A 21,824-nucleotide genomic window follows, 5' to 3' on the forward strand; every position below is an offset into this window, starting at 1 on the left:
TCAAGACATGTACTTCTCTACTCCTACAGTGAAATTACCATTCATTGACACTTTTTTTTTTTTTAAGATTTTATTTATTTATTTGACAGAGAGAGATCACAAGCAGGCAGAGAGGCAGGCAGAGAGAGAGGAGGAAGCAGGTTTCCTGCCGAGCGGAGAGCCCGATGTGGGACTCCATCCCAGGACCCTGAGATCATGACCTGAGCCGAAGGCAGAGGCTTAACCCACTGAGCCACCCAGGCACCCCCTCATTGACACTTTTTAAAGGACCTGTAATACAATGCATATAATGATAAGACAAATTAATAAAACTAAACATCTAAACTAAATAAAAACAAAAACAAAAATTACATGAAAATGTTTATTCTCTAAAATTACCACCAATAGGAATCTGGAATGGTATAACCCATAGTCACCAAAACACCTTAATGAGTTCCCTGATAAAAGCTAAAGTTAACATAAAGTAATTTACATGCCTTAGTTGACAGCTCACAATAAAATAATGTTCTTATGGAGACAGAACTAATTAAATTATAAAATTCATTGTAACAGATATTCTTAAATTTGTACCCCTTTTATACATTCTATTACATACATGTGTACAGATAGCATACATAGTTTATTATGTGCCTGGCAATGTGTTAAGCACTTTATTTACTCTCATTTAATCCTCATAATACCGTAAGACAGGTGTATCATCACCCCTACTTCACAGATAAAGGCACTAAGATATAAACATTTCCCTCTTTATTGAACTGCCATCCCTTTGTTAATATTTAAATATTAAATAACAAGGTTATGTTTTAAGTATTTTTATACTTAAAATTTTATATCTAGGGTTTTTAAACATTTTTTTCTTTAGAAAAGTACTTTCTGTGGATCAGCCAGTTGAGTGTCCAACTCTTGATTTTGGCTCAGATCATAGTTTCAGGGTCTTGAGATCAAGTCCCCCCGATGGGCTCGGTGCTCAGCTTAGAGTGTGCTTGAGATTCCCTCTCCTCCACTCTCTCTGCCCTTCCCTCCCCAACCTGCATTAACTAACTAAAAAAACAAATAAATAAAATCTTTAAAAAATTAAAAGTCCTTTCTGGATGTCTGGCAACCACTGAAATTAACTGCTTTGAGGAGAAAAGAAGTTCATATATAACGACCCCAATATAAATATAGTATCAATCAAATAGTTCCTTTGCTTTCAGGACCAGCAAGAATGAACCCTCAGAATATACTATCAGAGTTTTTACTATTTTTTTTAGATTCTTGTATATCTGACATCCGTTCATCAAAGGGCCAATCACATTAACTGTATTTTCTTGTTTTCTGTATTCCTGAAGCTGACATTTGGGGAGCAGGAGGCTTAGTGACCCCAGAAGAGATGGCGCTCCCCAAGGCTAGCTAATTCCTAAAGATAACAACGGGCCCACAAGCATGCCTTTTATATGCATACCAACCAGTCCCTATCTCCTTATCTCTCACACACCAAGCCAGTATTTCCTTTATCCTGAATCACCCAGGGCCAGGTAGTGGGAAACTAAAAACCAACCCTACAGCCCAAACCTGGAGGAATTCACCAAATTAGCCCATCCAAACTGTTTATTCTGCCCAGTATGCCCTTTACCAAGGAAACCCCAATGAAGGCCATGATCTAAGATCTCCCCTGTGCTCCTGTCTTGTGCCTCTTAACTACCCTAGTGTTTTCCCTATGGCTGTGCAGCATGTGACTCCCTTTCTCTTGGATCTGAATATAATAAACTTCTTCCAACTTCATTCTTGTTTCCTATTATGGCCACACTGACTTTAACCATATTATACCCAACATATACATTCTTACAATTTAAAATTTTACAATTTTGGTTATAACATCACTGATGGCTATCAAGTTCATTAAGAGTCTATAATTTTCGGGGTGCCTGGGTGGCTCAGGTGGTTAAGCGTCTGCCTTCAGCTCAGATCATGATCCTAGGGTCCTGGGATCAAGCCCTGCATCAGGCTCCCTGCTTGGTGGAGAGCCTGCTTCTTTCTCTTCCTCTGCTGCTCCCCCTGCTTGTGCTTTCTCTGTCAAATATATAAATAAAATCCTAAAAATAAAAATTTAAAAAAAAATCTATAGTTTTCTTCTCTTCCTATGGTACATCCAGTAAAATACACTGATCATGTATTTATCCAACAAACTCCTGGGTCCCTTCTGTATACACCAGTGTTGTCACTAAAGTAATGAAGATATATAAAGGCTTCTACCCTTCAGGAACTGACATGGTAGAGAAGATCTTTACCCAAATAATTCCATACAAATAGGAAGACAGAAATGCAACTTATTAATTTACTGAATGCTAGGTAACTGTGCTTGATACCACACAAGGTATTTGACTTGAGTCCTTGTGAGAGTGATCATAAAGATATAGGATAGTCCTTCAGCTGGGCAATATTCAAGAGACAGAAACAGAATATGCCGTAGAAAGAATAATCCAGAATTACTAGGATGAGCTCAGTGGGTTGAGCAGGGAGATCAGTAGGAAAGTTGTTGCCACAATCTGCATAGATGGTAACAGTCTAACTAGAATGAAAACAAAAGAATTTTAGCTTGAGATAAGAGGAACCTAAGGGCCCGAGAGTTTAAAATAACTAGCTCAACATCAAATATTTAGCCAGTTACCAACAAAATGAAAAGACCGGAGTTATTTAAAAAACAATCAGTAAGATTTGATAACTCTATTAATGTCAGTGTTATGGGCTGGAAGCAGACCCTCAGGTGAATCTAAGGTTTGAACCTAAGTGAGTTCAAGAAACATTAATAAACGGAAGAGTTTATTAATTAATAAACATTAATAAAAGGAAGAGTTGTTTTGTAGTTTATTTTGGAGAGATGGACATAGCTAACTTACAGTATAACCATTTCCATTTAAAATATTCCTTTTTCTCCACATTTTATGAGTTTTATAATTTCATAAACATGCATATTTGTCCTTCCTGATTTTCTCCTTCCTATAGTCAAACACCATATAAACTATGGCTACCCTATTTAGGCACACTGGTGTTAAATAACTATAAATGCAAAGAAAGAATAGAAAAGTGTAAACAAATGCATTTATTTTAAACAGCCTATCATTCTAGGAGAAGCAGAATTTATAAGTGTGAATAAGCAGAATTTATTCAAGTGTCTATGTTCCTCAAAATGTAAGTACACAAACTACACCTTCTGTTATACACCGAATGTCTGCATCTCCCCAAACTTCATATACTGAAATCCTAACCCAAAATGCCATGGTATTAGGAGGTAGGGATTTTGGTAGGTGATTAGGCGTTAAGGTGGTACCCTCATGAATGAGACTAGCACCCTTTCCCAGAGAGCTCACTCATGCCACATGAAGATACAGGGAGAGAGTGGCCCATTATGGACCAAGAAGCAGGGCTTTACCAGACACCAGATCTGCTAGCACCCTGATGTTGGACTCCCCAGCCTGAAGAACCATGAGACATGTACATCTGCTATTTAAGCCACCCAGACCATACTAATTTACAGCAGTCTGAATGGACTAAGATATCTTCTAATTATTCATCATTGAATAAACTTTTGAAAATAATGATAAATCTAACTTCTAACATTTATGTGCTTCTTACAGGAAATAAAAAGGGATCTTTACTTTTTTTATTTTTCTGTATCCATTATATCTCTAAAGTCTGATGGTAAAGGAATCCAATTCATTTTATATCTTGTTTCCATACATTTCTTCTAAACACCACAACCATAATTTTTTTTTAAAATTCTGGCATACTTTTGAAAATTTGTCATAATATGAACTCCAACAAGGTAACAGAAGACAGAAGTATTTTCATGCTTAATGCAATTATCTGGGGCATAGTAGGAAGACATGTTTGTGGAATAAATGCCTGAAGTTCAGTTTTAAAATAAAAGATGTGCATTGTCTATCTAAAGGCAAAAACAGAAACAGCATATAGCCCACTTTTAATGTAAGGCAGACCTAAAATTAAATTCCCACTCTAATATTAATGGCAGTTTTTTTTTTTTTAAAGATTTTATTTATTTGAGAGAGAAAAAGCGAGAGAGATAGCATGAGAAGGTGGAGGGTCAGAGGGAGAAGCAGATTCCCCACTGAGTGGGGAACCCGATGTAGGACTGGATCCTGGGATTCCAGGATCATGACCAGAGCCAAAGACAAGTCATTAATCAACTGAGCCACCCAGGAGTAATGGCCAGGAGTAGTGGCAGTTTTCTTTTATGAAACATTGAGAACACTCACATGCCAGGCACTGTTCTTTTCACTGTGTTATCTTACTTAATCATTACAACCATCCTAAGAATGTGGCAAGATTATCCTAACAGAAATAAATACTTAGGCACAGATAGGCTAAACAATGTGCCCAAGAAAACACAGCTAAGAAGTCAGTCTGGATCTAAGCACTCTAATTCCAGAGCCTATTTAAAAATAATGATAATATATTTACATTACTAAAATAAAAAAAAAGGTATGCAGTGAAAAATCTAGGTCTACCAATCATTATCCTCTCTCAACCTAGTTCTCATCCCTTATCTTACCTCTATACCAAGGTAATCACTATTATTAGATATATGTATTCCTCCAAGGTGTTTTAAATGTATAGGCAAATAAAAATATATTTTTTCATATTTTATTTAAAACATAGGTTTCTGTAAAATGTTATATATCTCACTCTTTTTAATGATGTATCTTAGAGATCTTTACATATTAGTACACAAAAAACTCCTTTTTTCTTTTCTCAATTACTTAGCATTACATCACACTGACTGAAGAAATGACAATTTATTTCACCAGTTCCCAACAGACAATCACAAGGTTGTTTCTATTGTTTTGTAATTATAAACAATGTTGCAATTTAATATGTCAATGAGCCATCCTGTACAAGTGTACAAATGGAGCCATCAGAACAAGAGCTATATTCTTGTGCTTCTTGAAGAAAGGGCATGTGCATTTCAATCCTAACATATGTTTGCAAAATACCCTCCTAGTGTTTACCAATTTACACTAACAATCTATGAACACTTCTTCACTGACAGCCTCACCGCAGAGGATATCGCAGTCCCCTCCCCTTATTCCCAGGGGATATATCCTGAGGCCCAGTGGGTTCCATTTTAAAACCACGGATAGTAATCAATACTGTATATACTGTTTTCTCTATACATACATAATATTTAATTTATAAATTAGGCACAGTAGGAGACTAACAATAATAAAACAGAACAATTATAACATACTGTCATAAAAGTTATGGGGTCTCATCCTCTCTCAAAACATCTTATTGTAATGTACTCACCCTTCTGTGAGGATGTAGGATGATAAAATGCCTACCAATGTGATGAAGTGAGGTGAATGACGTAGGCACTGTAACATAACATTAGATGAGTGCTGACCTCCTGACAATATCAGGAGGACCATCTGCTCCTGGACCTGCAGATGACCATGAGTAATAAAACCACAGAAACGAAAACCCTGGTTTGGGGCTAAAGGAGTTATTCTATTATCAAAATTAAAGATTTTTGCTAACCTGTTAGGTTAAAAAAAAAAAAAAAAAGGTACCTCAGTGTAGTCTTCTGCATTTCTCTTAATATGAATGAAGCTGAAGAGTTTCATTTAAGAGTCATTTGTATTTCCCTTTTTGAGAACTGCCTGTTCATATCCTGTGACCATGTTGCTACTGGACTATTTTCTTTTCTTTTCTTTTTTTTCTTTAAAGATTTTATTTATTTGACAGAGAGAGAGATCACAAGTAGGCAGAGCAGCAGGCAGAGAGAGAGGAAAGCAGACTCCGTGCTGAGCAGAGAGCCCAATGTGGGGCTCGATTCCAGGACCCTGAGACCATGACCTGAGCGGAAGGCAGAGGCTTAACCCACTGAGCCACTCAGGCACCCCTAGACTATTTTCTTTTCATCTTGTCAATCTCTAAGAGTGCTTTCTATACAAGAAATTAGCATTTTGATTGAGTCAAATATTTTCCCATTTGTCTTTTAACTTGTTTATTTTAGTGATTTCTACCTAACCAACTTTTTTCATGTAATTTGCTTTGCTATGCCTCTTCACAACTGTCAGAAAGGCTTTCCTGACTCCAAATTAATAAACGAATTTGTCCATGTTTTTTTTGAGCAGATTTATCATTAGTTTTTACATTTAAATATCTGATTCACCTGGAATTTATTGAAATATATACATGGCATGAGGGAATAATCCAAATTTTCTTTGTTCCCTAGATGACGCTCCTACTTTTTTCCAAGATCATTTATTAACAGCCCCACTGAATTTTTCTCCACTGATTTGAGGTGATTTAGGTCTATGTCTGGGCTTTATATTCTGTTTAATACATCTATTTGTGAGGCAGTTTTAACTATTAAGACTTTAAAATATTTTACATATTGGGGCACTTGGGTGCCTTAGTCAGTTAAGTGCATGTCTTTGGCTCAAGTCATGATCCTAGAGTCCCAGGATCAAGCCCTGCATTGGGCTCTCTGCTCAGTGGGGAGTCTGGTTCTCCCTCTGCCCTTTACCATACTCTCATGCTCTCTCTTACTTTGTCTCTCTCAAATAAATAAATAAATAAAATCTTTAAAAAATGAAATGAAGTATGTTACATATTTCTGCTCTTATTTTTCAGAGTTTTCCTGGTTATTTTTCTATAAGAACTGAGAATCCATTCATCTAGGGCCTTCAAAAAAAAAACAAACCACTTTGGTATTTTTATTAGGATCACCTTAATTTGACAAATTAATTTTAGAGAAAATGTCGACAAATTTACTTAGGTTAGCATTCTTACTTAACAAACATGGTTCCCATTTGTCTAAAATTTTTCTGTCCCTCAGAAATGCTTTCAAGTCTTCTTCATATAGGTCTTGCACACTTCTTAGGTTATCTTTCTCTTGCTATTATAAATGGTGTCTTTTCTTTCACTGGTAACATCTAGTTGGTTCTTGTTTTCATTACCTTTAAATTTTGATTTGGGGCAAATTTTTAGCCTCTTGAAGTTTTATTTCCCTCACTAGCAAGACTGAGCTAATACGTACTTTGCAGGGTGGTTTTATGATTCTGGGATAATGTATGAAGGATTTAGCTCAGTGCCTGGCACATAATGGTGGTTGCCATTATTATTTTTAAATATTAGCATTCCAGTATCTAAATAATATATTCTAAAAATATTTGCTAAATTTCTCTCTAGTTAATGAGGTTTGTTATCTTTCCTCTATCTTTACACTGTCATACCAGCTTCTAATGTGTTCCCTCCTTTCCTCTATATTTCCAGTTGCAGAGGCTTACTCAACTCCCCAACTCAGTGTAGAAATAGACCTATGTTCACTAAACTATGCTGGTGTTGGTAACACCAACCTGTCGGGCTTTTACCTAATTGCTCTCCAGAAGATAAGTTTAGGTCTATTATGTCTGTTTTTGTTAGAATGCCTAGCTATGAAATCCATAGGTAAGCAATACCTGGATCAAAAATCAGAAAGTATACATGCAACTAGTTAATTAATACACTTGGGACCAACTGTGGGAAGCAATCTAAGCTCTACTTTCATCATGCCATACTTAAAAATCACAAGCTTCTTCAAAACAGGTAAAGCAGAGTTACCGGAGGCAGCGGGGCGGCAACGGCAGTGAGCGGGTCATTGTGGCCTAGAAAAATCCTGCAAAAATGTCTCTGTACCCATCTCTTGAAGACCTGAAGGTAGACAAAGTTATTCAGGCTCAAACTGCCTTTTCCACAAACCCTGGCAACCCAGCAATTTTGTCTGAAGCTTCTGCTCCCATCTCTCAAGATGGAAATCTCTATCCTAAATTGTATCCGGAGCTCTCCCAGTACATGGGCCTGAGTTTAAATGAAGAAGAAATCCGTGCAAATATGGCCGTGGTCCCTGGAGCACCAGTTCAGGGGCAGTTGGTAGCAAGACCTTCCAGTATGAACTATATGGTGGCTCCTGTAACTGGTAATGATGTAGGAATTCGTAGAGCAGAAATTAAGCAAGGGATTCGTGAAGTCATTTTGTGTAAGGATCAAGATGGAAAAATTGGGCTCAGGCTTAAATCAATAGATAATGGCATATTTGTTCAGCTGGTCCAGGCAAATTCTCCAGCCTCATTGGTTGGTCTGAGATTTGGGGACCAAGTACTCCAGATCAATGGGGAAAACTGTGCAGGCTGGAGCTCTGATAAAGCGCACAAGGTACTCAAACAGGCTTTTGGAGAGAAGATTACTATGACTGTTCGTGACAGGCCCTTTGAACGGACAGTTACCATGCATAAGGATAGTACTGGACATGTTGGCTTTATCTTTAAAAATGGAAAGATAACATCCATAGTGAAAGATAGTTCTGCAGCCAGAAATGGTCTTCTCACAGAACATAACATCTGTGAAGTCAATGGGCAGAATGTCATTGGGCTGAAGGATTCTCAAATTGCAGACATACTGTCAACATCTGAGACTGTAGTTACTATTACAATCATGCCTGCTTTTATCTTTGAACATATTATTAAACGGATGGCACCAAGCATTATGAAAAGCCTGATGGATCACACCATTCCTGAAGTTTAAAAGTCATGGCACAATGGAAACTTCACTGAACTCCAGTTTACTTTTTGGGCAACTTAACTTTATATTATGCACATGAAGCTTTCTAAGAGCCAGAGAGCATATGCTGCATGAAGACCTTTCTATCTTACATTATGGCTGGGAATCTTACTGTTTTGATTGGATATCTTGTTCACACTTCAAGATCGTAGCCTTATCCTGGTTTTACTGATGTGAAACTGTGGACAGATTTTAACTGATTTTCATAGAGTAGTTTCTCTACTGGAAACCTGATGCTTTTACAAGCCATTATGATTAGAATGACTGATACAGGCTTAGCTCTGTGTTAGAACCAATCACCTTTATTTTACATATCAAGTAGTGCTGTTCATATTACTTTAGTTCTATGGTATAATTGCATTTTTAATGTGTAACCATAGTACATGTAGAATGACTGCTTTTGATGTTTTTTTAGTTCTCTGTGTGTGTGTGCGTGTAAAATACCAATTAAGTACACTGGTTTCATTCCATGTAAGCATTATACAGTGTATGTAGGTTGCTTGAGATTGTGTTGATCATCATTTAATTGTAACTACCTTTACTTAATACGCTTCAACTGTCGCCTTAACTGTGTTAAGCATCTAGAATAAAAGCCAAAATATAACTATTGCTGCCTTTCTAAAACCCAAAATGCAGTTCTGTGTTAAACTGAAATGTACACTAGCCCAGAACAATGTAATGGTACATAATGAGCTATAGCATAGCTGCTTAGTTGCATTTGAGATTTTCTAGTCAATTGTGTAATGGAAATTTCTTTCTTCTAAAACTTACTGGTATTACTTTCTGAGAAATGATTCACTATATATTAAATGTAAAAATTCTTATACCAAATAGGATAAAGTTCTGACTCCCTTTATTCATTTGTAGATTAAGTGGAATAATACCTAATTTTGTCTTTAACATTCTGTAACCTCACTACTTTGGGATGGTCTTAGGATGTTTCCCAGGGAATCTGTTCCATTTCCTGACCCCTCCCTACAAAATGGAAGTGACACTTTATCCTGATTTTTTTCTTTATGGTTTATGCCTATTTCATCTTAATTAAATATGTATAAATAAAGTGAAAAAAAAAACAAACAAACAGGTAAAGCAGCTAAATTTCCATGCAATTATTTTCAGATGCTCCTAATTCTGCTCCTCTTATAGCCTTATGCTGTTCTTTCCCCATTCCCTTATCCCTTTCACAGAAGCAACAGTGTATCTGAGGACACATTTCCTAGCAGCTCTTGCCTACATGCCAGTGCATATACAATATATATTAACAATTATTTCAGCTCTCCTTGGAATCAAAAATAACTTCTAGAGATTGCATCCTGTGATTAAAAAAAACAAAAACCTGTTTCCAGTAAAACCTGGAAGGAATCAAGTCATGCATAATTAATTAACAAGTCTGTGTCAGTTAAGCAATAATAAGCAAATGAACCTCTCAATAAAATTCAAATGAGTGGGCTATCAGATGGTACCTGGCAGGGGCGCCTGGGTGGCTCAGTGGGTTAAGCCACTGCCTTCGGCTCAGGTCATGATCTCAGGGTCCTGGGATCGAGTCCCGCATCGGGCTCTCTGCTCGGCAGGGAGCCTGCTTCCTCCTCTCTCTCTGCCTGCTTGTGATCTTTCTCTGTCAAATAAATAAATAAAATCTTTAAAAAAAAAAAAAAAAAAGACTCTGCCTTCGGCTCAGGTCATGATCTCAGGGTCCTGGGATCAAGCCCCGCATCGGGCTCTCTGCTCAGTAAGGAGCCTGTTTCTCCCTCTCTCTCTGCCTGCCTCTCTGCCTACTTGCGATCTCTCTCTGTCAAATAAATAAAATATTAAAAAAAAAAAAAAAAGATGGTACCTGGCAAATAAATATTTCAATTTTACAAAGGTGTTACATCACCAGGTGCTTTAAACAGTCCCCACAAAACACAAAATTAAGTACTGTTGACAGATTGTTAATTACTCAAGTAAATAGGCTGGAATCTGGGAGAAATTTAGAGTTGAAATGCTAGCCTACTTTGTACTGAAGAGTAGGAAAAAAAAAACACTGGAAATAAAACATCTCAGGCCTTCAGCGCTGATCTTTCTCCCAACTTACAGTAGTGAATTTGTTGATCACTGAGTATTGTTACCAAGTTCAAAACAAAATTCACCTCATCGTATCTTTTCTCTAACATTCCTTCTCTCCCCGGAATCCACATTTCTATTAATTACTAATTCAACCTTGGATCACACCTGGCTCCCCCTTTACCTTACTGTTACCAAAGTAAGTGGTTATCAAAGCCTGTCAGTTCTGCCTCCCTAATCTCTCCTTGATATAACTGCTCCCTTGTATTAAAGGGTCATCATTACAGCCTGATTTCTTTACCTCTAAATTCTCTCCCCTTCTTTATAAAACCTGTTAATTCTCATTAGAAACTATCAATGGATATCCACCAAATTAAACTCAAGCTCCCTAATTTGATTAATTCTATAATCTGAGCTCAATTTTACCTTTCTAACCTTCTTGCTCACATTCTCAGACATTTTAGTTAACTGGACTACTCATCCCTTAATAGGCCTCCAATCTGCCAATTGCCATTTGAGCTGCTTTACCTATAAAGCATTGCTTTTCATTCTTTCCTCCTTGAAATACTATGTATCCTTCTAGATCCTATACTATCTTCCCTATAGACAACCCACTCCATTCCAAATGGTTACAACATTCCTCTGTACACAGTAATCTGTTTATGCATCTTATAACACTTAGCACATTTTATATGCATTTCTATTTATTTCTGCACTTGTTTCATCTTCCTTTCTGGTTCTTTAAATGATATTCATCACATTATACTCAAAAGCCTGCCAAATGAATAATTTTTAAAATTTTTATTTACAAATATCTTCTTAGCTTTATCAACTTTGCAGGGTGAGGCACAACTATGCTTACTTTTGTTTAAATAAATTCAGTTATTGTTTCTTCTAGATTTGCTAAAATTAAAGATATTCTTTTTCCTAAAGAAACTAACAGAGAAGCAAATAAAGACTGAACTGAAATAAACACATGGTATCATAATTTATAACAAAAATCTGGAAATAAATTCCAAAAAACAGGAGAATGAAAATTTTGGAATGTTTAAATGAAGTGCTAAACTATCATTAACAATATCCCTACACAATATTTTAAAACACGGGGAAATACTTATTTAATTATTACTGAAACAAAAAATTGAGATATAAAAATATACTCTCAGTCTGTGATCACAAACGTACTAGTACAGAAAAAGTGTTAAGTAACAATAGTATTTCTCTATATATGATGGTATTATGGTTGATTTTTTTCTTGCCTGTATTTTTTCAAATTCTCTACCAAGAACATGAAATACTTTTATAATGAGAAAAAACTATGAACTAAAAATGTGTTATTTCAGAATAGCAGGATACGGGGCGCCTGGGTGGCTCAGTGGGTTGAGCCCTCTGCCTTCAACTCAGGTTACGATCCCAGGGTCCTGGGATCGAGCCCCGCATCCGGCTCCCTGCTTAGAGGTGAGCCTGCTTCCCCCTCTCACTCTCTGCCTGCCTCTCTGCCTACTTGTGATCTCTGTCAAATTAAAAAAAAATAAAAAAAATAAAATCTTAAAAAAAAAAAAAGAATAGCAGGACACCTAGCAAAAGGGGGAAAAAAAAAAGGAAACTAAATTCAATTCAGGTATTAATAAAAAAATAATTAGGATATTTTAAAATAATGTCAAAAACACATTAAAGGACTCTAGAACATTTTCTCTAAGGCCAACAAAAGCTCAACTAAACTTCTGCCATCCTGGAACTGAAGAAAAAAAGCATAATTCCATGCAAATATTATAGTTTGAAGACTGAGCCACCAATATTCAAGAAACTTCCCTTATTAATAGTAATTCCAACAACACATTTATACACAGCACAGGTTTTTCTTACATGTAAAGTAACTATCACAATTCATTAAGATAATAATATATCTTTATAATTACTGTCTTAATTCCATCAGCATGAAAAAGATCCATAGAAGCTGAATGGGGGTAAATCATGGGCCCTTTAATATGGTTTCTTCATTAATGCTTCCCACTCTTCTACTCACTAACACAATCCTATCACAAAAAGCCCTTGCAACAATACATGAATACATGTCCTCTATTAGGTTTTCTTTAATATGTATGTACCTGTACCTGATAAATACCCAAGTACCTGATATGCTTTCTAGAAGCCTAGGAAAATTAAGTATCTATGAAGTGAGACTTATTTCTTCAAAGCAATTTTAAAGTACACGGGGTCTGTAAGAAATGAGCTTTAATAGTACTGCACATTTGTATGACATATTGGGAACACAGAACCCTAAGAACACTTACTAAGGAGATGATGGAAACCAGACCACCTAAGCTTTCACCCGCAACAAGGAATCCCTGTAACTCCCCAAACTGGGAAACTGAAATCTACCATACTCCTATTCTTTCAAGGAAAGTGGTTCACTAGGAATCAGATAAATAAAACAAAACAAAACAAAAAAAAAACCCACCAATATACCAAACACAAACCAAAAAATCATTGGTTCTAAATCTCTTAAGCCTCTATTTGTCACACTGCTCAGGTTAGACATCTACTTCTTTCATTGTCTTCTTTGTGGATTAAAGATTTTATAAAGCATTAATCAAACCAATGCATCCTACAAAGAGCTACATGGCACTTAATACAACTAATCCAAGTTCCAATGCTGACACCAAATCAATCGCATCTGGTAGTTACTATGGATCTTGGATAGCAGCACAGCAAAGCATTAGACAACAAAGGGAAGTAGAATATGATATATAACAGAAGAAAGAGAAAAGACTGGATGTTACCATAGTTGTTTAAGTATTCCTCATACCACACAAGGTTACAATGAAGTACACCAAAGTGGTAACACAAGCAAGCATCTTGGTAAAATAATGATTTATTTAAACAGGCCATCATATAAAATGGCAAAGAAACAAATTAGTATTTGATCTGCCTCAAACAGAAGATATTACTGTAAATAATTCTAAACATACGAACAATTTAGTGAATAAGGTAGGAGACTGGTAGACTTATATTTTCAGATTCAATTTATAGATGTTCACCAGTCACCTGCTGTTTTGACAAGTTACTTACCAACTTGTGCTGCCATTTCTCCGTAAATTTATCCCCTAAGATGAGGATAATTCTTGCAAATTGTGTCACAAGCATTTTGAAAGGAACCATGAGTTATTGTGTAATGCTCTTGAAATTCCTCAGATGTAGGGTCCTACACAAAGTAAAGTATTATTATACATCTCTCTAACAGTAGTCATCTGTTTGCATTATGATTTTTTTTCCCTACCCTTGACACTGTGATTCTTGGGCACTAACCTTCCTCAAAGAGTCCAAAGCAAGTCTTCACTCCTGACCCAAGTAATTACTTTTTTCAAGTCTTCTTATCATCCACATCTTTCTCATCCTTAGAAAGTATTATGAAAACTAGGGAGTTATAAAACATAATAAGCTTCTTTGGTATTATATGCTTTGGTTCACTAAGAAAACATGTGGGTAATTTGGTAATTTTGGTAATTTTAATCTACGTGAACAATTTTATTTCACGTTTTTATACATTTATTTTCCTATATTATTTTTTAATTTCAACTATATTTTAAGTTCACTTATAGATTTATGTTCTATGAACAGAGAGAGCAAGTCGGAAAATGATGTAGCAAAAAGGCAAGCAAGTAATTACTGCTATGTGACCAAAATGCTTTCATTGGGTTGACCCAACAGTAGAAATCACCACTTTGGGATACAGGGAAAAAAAAAAAAAAAATCAATGCTCATGATTTTTATAACTTCTGTAGAAGAGCTGAGCATAAGCTACAACTAATTTTATCATACATTAAAAACGTTTTCTGCTGCTGACTTTGCTAATCAAGTTAGTCTTCAGTTCAGGAATGAAATACATATATTTGAATTTTTAGATTATGTCGGCATATTACATCTTGAAAATAGGACTCTCAACCTTCTTATATACTTCCTAAAATTATTTCCTTCTGAATTTATACATCAAAAGGGAAGAGATAGTAAAATACATCCTCCTTGTATAACATTAGTTATAAAACAGTAAAATTTTAAGAGTTTTTTTTTTAACCCTTGAAATTACATTAACATATTGACAGAAACTAGTTTCCTCCTAGGTGAATAAATGTACTATTCTCTACTAAATATGGCATGGGAAAACCTTCATGGGATAAAGGTAAAAATCACAGGATATACAGTGCTCCCTTAACATTTGCTAGCCTACTAATTGTTAGTCTTTTAATCTTATTTTACTTCAGTCTTCCTCATTTATAAAATGGGGACTATAACACCTGCCCTAGCTACCACACGAAACTTGTGAGGATTAAATAAGATAATCTAACTGAAAGAACTCTGTAAACCACAAAAGACCATCAAAACAATCATTTTTAAGAGGACTGTATCACATTATTTTACAAATTTATGGTCATAAAATAAGTAGTATTTCTAACATGAAATAAGTGGAAATAGATGTGCAAAACATTAGGACCATGGTTACCAAGTAATACCTATGATTGAATATACAGTGAATAAATGATCTTGTTTAAAAAAAAAAAAGTACACCACCTACACCACCTATACATTATCTTAAAATATTCACAAGTGAATTTGGAAGGAAATACAAAAATAAACTATTTAGATGGACTGGTCTAGCATATTAAAGATCAAATGTATTTACCTTTAGCTACAAATTAAGAAACTAAGAGCCACTAGCTAAAAAAGTTTTGAAAAATTCTTATTAAGGAAAAATACATACATGGAAGTGAAACAGATGTTCACTCCTCTAGAAATAATCAGAAAGAGCTAGTAGTTATAGCAAGGGGCATACATATACAAGAGAACGGAGATGAACATGGACACAATTTGTAGTCTTGGTCTATAATAAAGGGTATCGGTGAATCTTTCCCATGTGGTTCCTAAAATTTTCAGAATGGAAACCTCTCCCAATAGGCCATAGGCTGAATCTATTTACTACACGGTAAGCCTGAGTCCTCCAGTACATTATGATAACTCTCAAGAATAGCTTATCCTGGGCGCCTGGGTGGCTCAGTGGGTTGGGCCGCTGCCTTCGGCTCGGGTCGTGGTCTCGGGGTCCTGGGATCGAGTCCCGCATCGGGCTTTCTGCTCGGCGGGGAGCCTGCTTCCTTCTCTCTCTCTCTGCCTGCCTCTCTGTCTACTTGTGATCTCTCTGTGTCAAAATAAATAAATAAAATCTTTAAAAAAAAAAAAAAAGAATAGCTTATCCTTAATGAAGCCACATGTTTCTCTACAGAATATTTAGTATAGAGCCATTATCTACATTATAGAATATTTAGTATAAAGCCATTATCTACAAGGAAATAATTCCTAGCTCCCTCCTTTCTGTATGCTGTCAGTTTAAAGCCTGATAAAATGAACTATGTTTATTACATAGTCCTAGAAATTCAATTAGACTCATTCAATTAACAGGAAACTTTAAAACCAATTATAAGAACTCCTTACCTTCTAATTCAGTCTTCAAACTCACAAATTAAAAAAAAGTTGAGGAAAGAATACATTTAAATCATTAAAGAATTCTTCCCAAGGGAAATAATTTTAGTTAAAAACATTAAAAGTTTCCACTCAAAAACCTTAAATCAAAACTGAGTTTAAAAGAAAAGTCCCTATCAGAGCAACTACCTCCTTTTGAACTTTTACTTTCTCCTACCTCTCAGATAGACTTCAGTGTGCCATTGAACCTGGACTTCCAGTAAAAAGCTTTTCTCAAGATCAGGTTTTTCTCCTTTAAAACTAAACTATATTTCAGCTCCAAATTTATTTTCTGCTATTTATGTGATGAAGAGTTGAATTAAAATTAAGACTTCATTTTCTCCCAGAAATCTTTAATCTACCCCACAATGACACTTCCCATCATTTAAATTTCCCAGTTTCAAGGGACGTATCATGTCATGTCAACCTTCAATCCTCTCTAGGTATTTCATTTATGTGTCTCAACTCCCAACCCAGGCTCCAAATTTTTCAAAGACAAAGTTCATGCCTTTTTCATTTTTCTAGTCTGTAAGTTTACCCTGAACAGTAAGGCAATCCTGAAGAAGTATTTTAAATTAGGTAAACCCACCCTTCCAACTTTATATTACCAAATAATGCTTCCAAGATGAATCAATACAGTGATATAAATGTCACAATGCAATCATCACAATGTCAACATGACCACAAAAAAACCTCTCATGGCTAGTTAAGTTTCTCAGAATCTTACCCGCTGAGTTAAAAGCTGTTAAACACATGTACTATTAATGCACAATGTCTATCCTTGTCCTGGACACAAAACAGATACTTGGTAAGATGTAAAAGATTTAAACTTTAGCAAATTTCAGTAACTATACTGGCAATTTATACAATTTATGCTGGCTTCAAACTTTTTACTTGTCCTGTAGCCTCTCAGAAACTACTAAAGCAATACACAGATTTGTTCAATTATTGCTATGGTGCATGTTAAGTATTTAAAAAAAAAAAAAAGTCCCAAAACCATGAAAATTTCAACGTGAGGCAGCATTCCAAGCTAAGCAAAAAAGGTAAAGGATACATCTGCCTCTGAAGCAGTAACAGTAAATACATATCAATAAATTACAATTTGTGTCTATACATGACAACCTCAATCACTGAGATTATGAAATTCTGATAAGATTCCATAAAATATTCTTAGTGAGGTAGAGTACAAGACAGCTGCCCCTTTACCTTGAGTTCTGCAATAATTAAACTATTGTATTAAGGATTGCTACCATTCATCCAAAAGACTTAAATTACAAATTAAGGCAGACGGAAAAAGATTAAGACCCTACCAAGAAAGAAAGGATGAAAACTACACAGTTTTTACAAGTTAGAAAGGTGAGGTTCGGCATGGTGGTGAGATGATATGAAAGATGAATAACATGCTTTAATTTAATATCTTACTATTTTATATCTACATTATTCTCTCAAAAGTAGATTAACAATAGAAATCACTTAAATAATAAAGTGGTAAAGAAAAATAATCCCATAGAAAATATTTAAGTGACATTATTGTTAGTTAAAAGAAGAAACTATAAATCAGTACAGCTGTGGTCTTATCTGAATTTACCATCTTAAGAATTAACTTTTAGTAATCATAATTGAGAGCAAAATTCACATAACAATATTTCTAAGTGTGATAATATCTTATTTTAAAGTCTATATATAGGAAAAAAGAACATGACATGTGAACAAATTCCTCAAAATTCTCATTACACTAAAAATTATTTTACATTTGGCCTACACCACACTACAAAATCAGTACATAATCACAGTCACAAAACTTTTAATAGCTAGTGCTGCTACCTGAAAGTTGGAAATTAGGGGAACAAAAGATATTTCAAACTAAACCAAATAAAAATATGTATTTCATACACCATTTGGAGAACAACAGAAAAATCAGAATATATTGTAGGCAAGCTTCCATCTTATTTACTTTTCTTTCTGATGTATGGAAAACAACACAATAAATTATGCATTTAAAATCTGCCAAAGCAGCTGACTAGTACTTATTACACAGGACCTACATTCTATATGCTCTATACCTATATACTCTGTCCAAGAGAAAAGGTATCCACGTGGCATGCCGGTTTTCTATTGCTTTACATCACCCATAATTATATTCTGAAACCAAAGCTTCATACAATAAGGGTTTATAACAACAGTAGTTTAAAATAATAAAACCACAAGGTAATGAAGTATTTAGAAACATGCAAACGTGAAGGATATATTTAACTCCAAGTTTGCTTTTAAAGCTTGATTTAAAAAAAAAAATACGGGTTTAGAACTAGAGAAATTACTTGACATTTCAAATTTACACGATATAATTATTAGAAAGAGCAGACAAAAAAATTTTCAACTTACCTGGTTTCTTCCTGGATTTTTCATGACCTAGCTGTCCTAGATCATTACATCCACATGTGTACACTGTTCCATCATCCAGAACAAATACAGTATGTCTGAGTCCACATCCCACATCTCGGACCTTTTTATTTACAAAAAAGTCACTTTTTCGGGGCTCTAGCACAATTTCTTCATCAATTCCACCCAAACCTAGCTGTCCAAAAGATGCATTTCCCCAGCACAACATGTTTGTAATTCTTTTGGTCTTCCAGTTTCAATAAAAAACTTCCTTCTGAAACACTGGAAAGTTGGAGGTATACCTATGTCTGAGGAGATACAAAAAGGTTAATATGACTTCAAAGGAAACATGATATATAATTGTTCTTTCAAGTGCTATGCTACAATTATTACTACACAGTAAACATGAAATCTATTTTATAATATGCTTCATAACTATCACCCAGTTTCAAAAATCAAGCAGTTGAATTTTTAAAAATATACAGAAACATTTACAGGAAATTTCACTGTATAATCTTTGTAAAATTTAGAACATATCGACCAGTTTTGACTGTTTGCTATCTTGTGACTAATCTAATGGAAATAGTAAGTACTTTGATGAAATTAATTTTTGCTTCACTTTTAATCATTTTATTGAGCAAGAAATAAAACATCCATCTACTAACCCCAAAATCAAGTATACACATAATGAAAAATTTTGCCAACTACACAAACATAAAACCTTGCAATCTCCTTCAAGTCACAAGATAATTAAACCTTTTAATACCTACCTCTGTCTCAGCAAACAACTGAAGTTCTTATTTGTAACAGAAATAAAACCAATCATGGTAACTTTAAATTTCCCACAATATAAATGATCTTCCAATTATACACACTAATAGGCCCTAGAGAAAAGTATAGTTCTCGCCAAATCTTAAGACAATCGTCTAATGTATTTTTTATAAAATACATTTTTATTTATAAAAAATTATTTTATATTTTTTTATTTATAAAAATGTATTTTATATATCAAAACAGTAACAATCCGACCTCACCGCTTATTTAATTTTAAAACTAAGTCAATGTACATAATTATATACTCACAAAACAAATATGGAGTTTCAGTATCAAGATGTTCCCCCAAATTCAACATTTTCTATTACGAATGGCAACCGTGACAGAAAAATAGTTCCCCTGGGCAATCTGTATCTATCTATACCTCTATGACAAGTATTTGAAAATAGGAAAAAACTGCAAACAACCCTAGCACTGCCGATTTTTCAAGAACAGGAATGGGGGATGGGACATTGATAGTTTGGTGGCGAAATCTGTAGAACTTTCCAGTACATGAGTATTTCTTCCCTTGTAAAGACACGTATCAAAGAGTCCTCTTCTTGTAAACCCACACAGACTTTTAAACACATCACGTTACTAAATAACAATTACAGGAAGTCAGCCTTATTCCCGTTGCAGTCACCCACATTCCTTACACAGAACCTGAGAAGTTTCAAAATCCAACTTTCCTACGTTCGGGCTAGCAATTACCAAAGCTGTCCATTCCATGACCTATCCATTCAGAGAAGTTTGATTTTATTCTTTGGTGACATCGGAACTCGATGGTTCCCGAGAGTTCTGCATTGTCTAGCCGTATTTTTTTTTTAAAAAATAGAGGACAGAAAAATACCTCTGATTTCAGCGCATGAGGTTTAACCATCGTTTATCATCCTTTTCTTTAAAAAGTCAGAGGTATGAGAAAGGCGTCCTCTCACCAGCAACAGGTAGGGGAATGAGAAGGACTTTATTCCCATCATCCCCTGAAAGTGCACTCAGATCAGCCCAGGGGAACCAGGGGAGTGAAATGGTCTGCACACACCCAACCCCGCGGGCCGATCAGTCAAAACTACGGCAGCCGCCCGCTCGCAGCAGCCGAAGAGGCCAGGCGACAAGACTCCTCACTTCGGCGGGCCTCAGTCCCAGGAAGCCCTTCCCCAAGGAGGTGCGACATTTCAGCCTCCCGGCCAGAGAGCACCGACAAAGTCCTCGTCCCCCGCCCCCCACCCCGAGGAAGCGCTGAGAAAGCACCCAGCGCCAGGCCGGCCTGAATCCGCCCAGCCCGGCCTGCCCCCTCCCTAACGCCGTCACACGCACCCGAACCCACGAGGGCAACGACTCACCCAGCCCCTCAAGGCAGAAGCCCAGGGCGACTGGGGGCAGCGCTCCCCAGAGAGCGAGGCAGCGCGGCAGCTGAGGCAGGTCTCCAGCTCCTGGACCCTCCTTCTTCAGCCAGTGGCGGCGAACACCAAGGCTCCTCCGGCGTCGGTGCCGCTGCTCCGCAGCTCCCTTCCCCGGCTCCTGTGAAACTTTACCGGGTACCCAGAGAAAAGCAGCAGCCACCGCTGTCCAGTCTAGAGACAGCCGTCAGCGACCCGGATGGAGCGGGCGGGGAAGGACAGGAGGCAAGCGGGGTAGAGAGCGCAAGGGGTGGGGAGAGTTGGGGAAGAGACTGGGGAGGAGAAGGGAGAAGGGGGAAGGTATCTACGCGGGGAGGGGGAGGGGCAGGCCGGAAGTAAACCACAGAGCACGCGCGCGAGCCCGCCCACTTCCCGGCCCGCGCGCGTGCGCCGGAATCCTCTCAGGGCCCCTCGACTCGTGCGCATGCGCAGTGCCCGCTCTGCGTTGCTTTGAGAGGAGAACGTCAAATGCAGAAGTTTGCGAAAGCCAAGTAGTGGTGTTTGGCGTGTCTTGCAACAAAGTTTCGGCGCGCTGATTGGCATTTTTAGTGAAGAAGACTCCTTCGTTTTCTGGTTTCGTTGTCTTTCTGCTCATAGGTTTCAGTCTCTATTATTTCCTTCTGCCTTTTTCCGAGGAGAATTTGAAGTGGCAGATAGACATTGCAAATACGAATATAAAGGCGGGTGAAGTCTTTTATTTTACCCTTAGCCTCAACTGGAGCTAATCTGAGGATGTACGTTCATAGCAATGACTGGACCTACTGGCATGAAATATATCAGCACCACCAGTTCAGGTTCCTGTCGTGATGGCGGCCATCCCATTGCGCTCTGCCTGAAAGATAAACTTAGTGTAGGGCATCCTTCATTCAGGGAAAATTAAGCAGTGCATATGACTGGAGTCCCCGCTTCATAAAAACGAAGTCTGGCTTTCCTAGACTAATCTTCGTAGCAGTCTCTTTAAAAGAAGAAAAACTTGAAACGAGGCACTCTTGAAATTTTGCTAGACTTTGCTAGAACCTGTGACTCCAGAGTGACTATTGAGAACTCAGGAAGAATTCCTCAATAAGCCAAGTTTCT

At 36.6% G+C, this 21,824-nt stretch overlaps 2 protein-coding genes across 7 annotated transcripts in view; one reads left to right on the forward strand and one right to left on the reverse strand.

The window, feature by feature from the left end:
* Positions 1–21,052, reverse strand: part of HERC4 (HECT and RLD domain containing E3 ubiquitin protein ligase 4) — a 131,309-nt gene extending 110,257 nt beyond the window's left edge. For 4 of the 6 annotated variants that reach the window (XR_006821272.1, XM_046027439.1, XM_046027437.1 and 1 more), the window contains exons 1-2: positions 20,691–21,052; positions 18,541–18,845 (exon numbers count right to left, since the gene is read on the reverse strand). Coding sequence is in view for 5 of the 6 variants with exons in the window: in XM_046027439.1 (XP_045883395.1) it covers positions 18,541–18,766 (226 nt within the window). In the remaining variant the exon portion in view is untranslated. Of the gene's footprint in view, positions 1–13,719; positions 13,853–18,540; positions 18,846–20,664 lie in introns of those variants that run through there. The other 2 variants (XM_046027438.1, XM_046027440.1) reach the window with 2 other exon arrangements.
* Positions 7,600–9,249, forward strand: LOC123955421 (syntenin-1-like). Its single transcript, XM_046027445.1, has one exon. It carries the CDS (start codon positions 7,672–7,674, stop codon positions 8,566–8,568), a length of 897 nt encoding a protein of 298 aa, XP_045883401.1. The 5' UTR covers positions 7,600–7,671; the 3' UTR covers positions 8,569–9,249.
* Positions 21,053–21,824: the final 772 nt, after the last annotated feature.

The sequence above is a fragment of the Meles meles genome, chromosome 13 (genome assembly GCF_922984935.1).
Source record: "Meles meles chromosome 13, mMelMel3.1 paternal haplotype, whole genome shotgun sequence".
Classification (NCBI taxonomy): Eukaryota; Metazoa; Chordata; class Mammalia; order Carnivora; family Mustelidae; genus Meles; species Meles meles.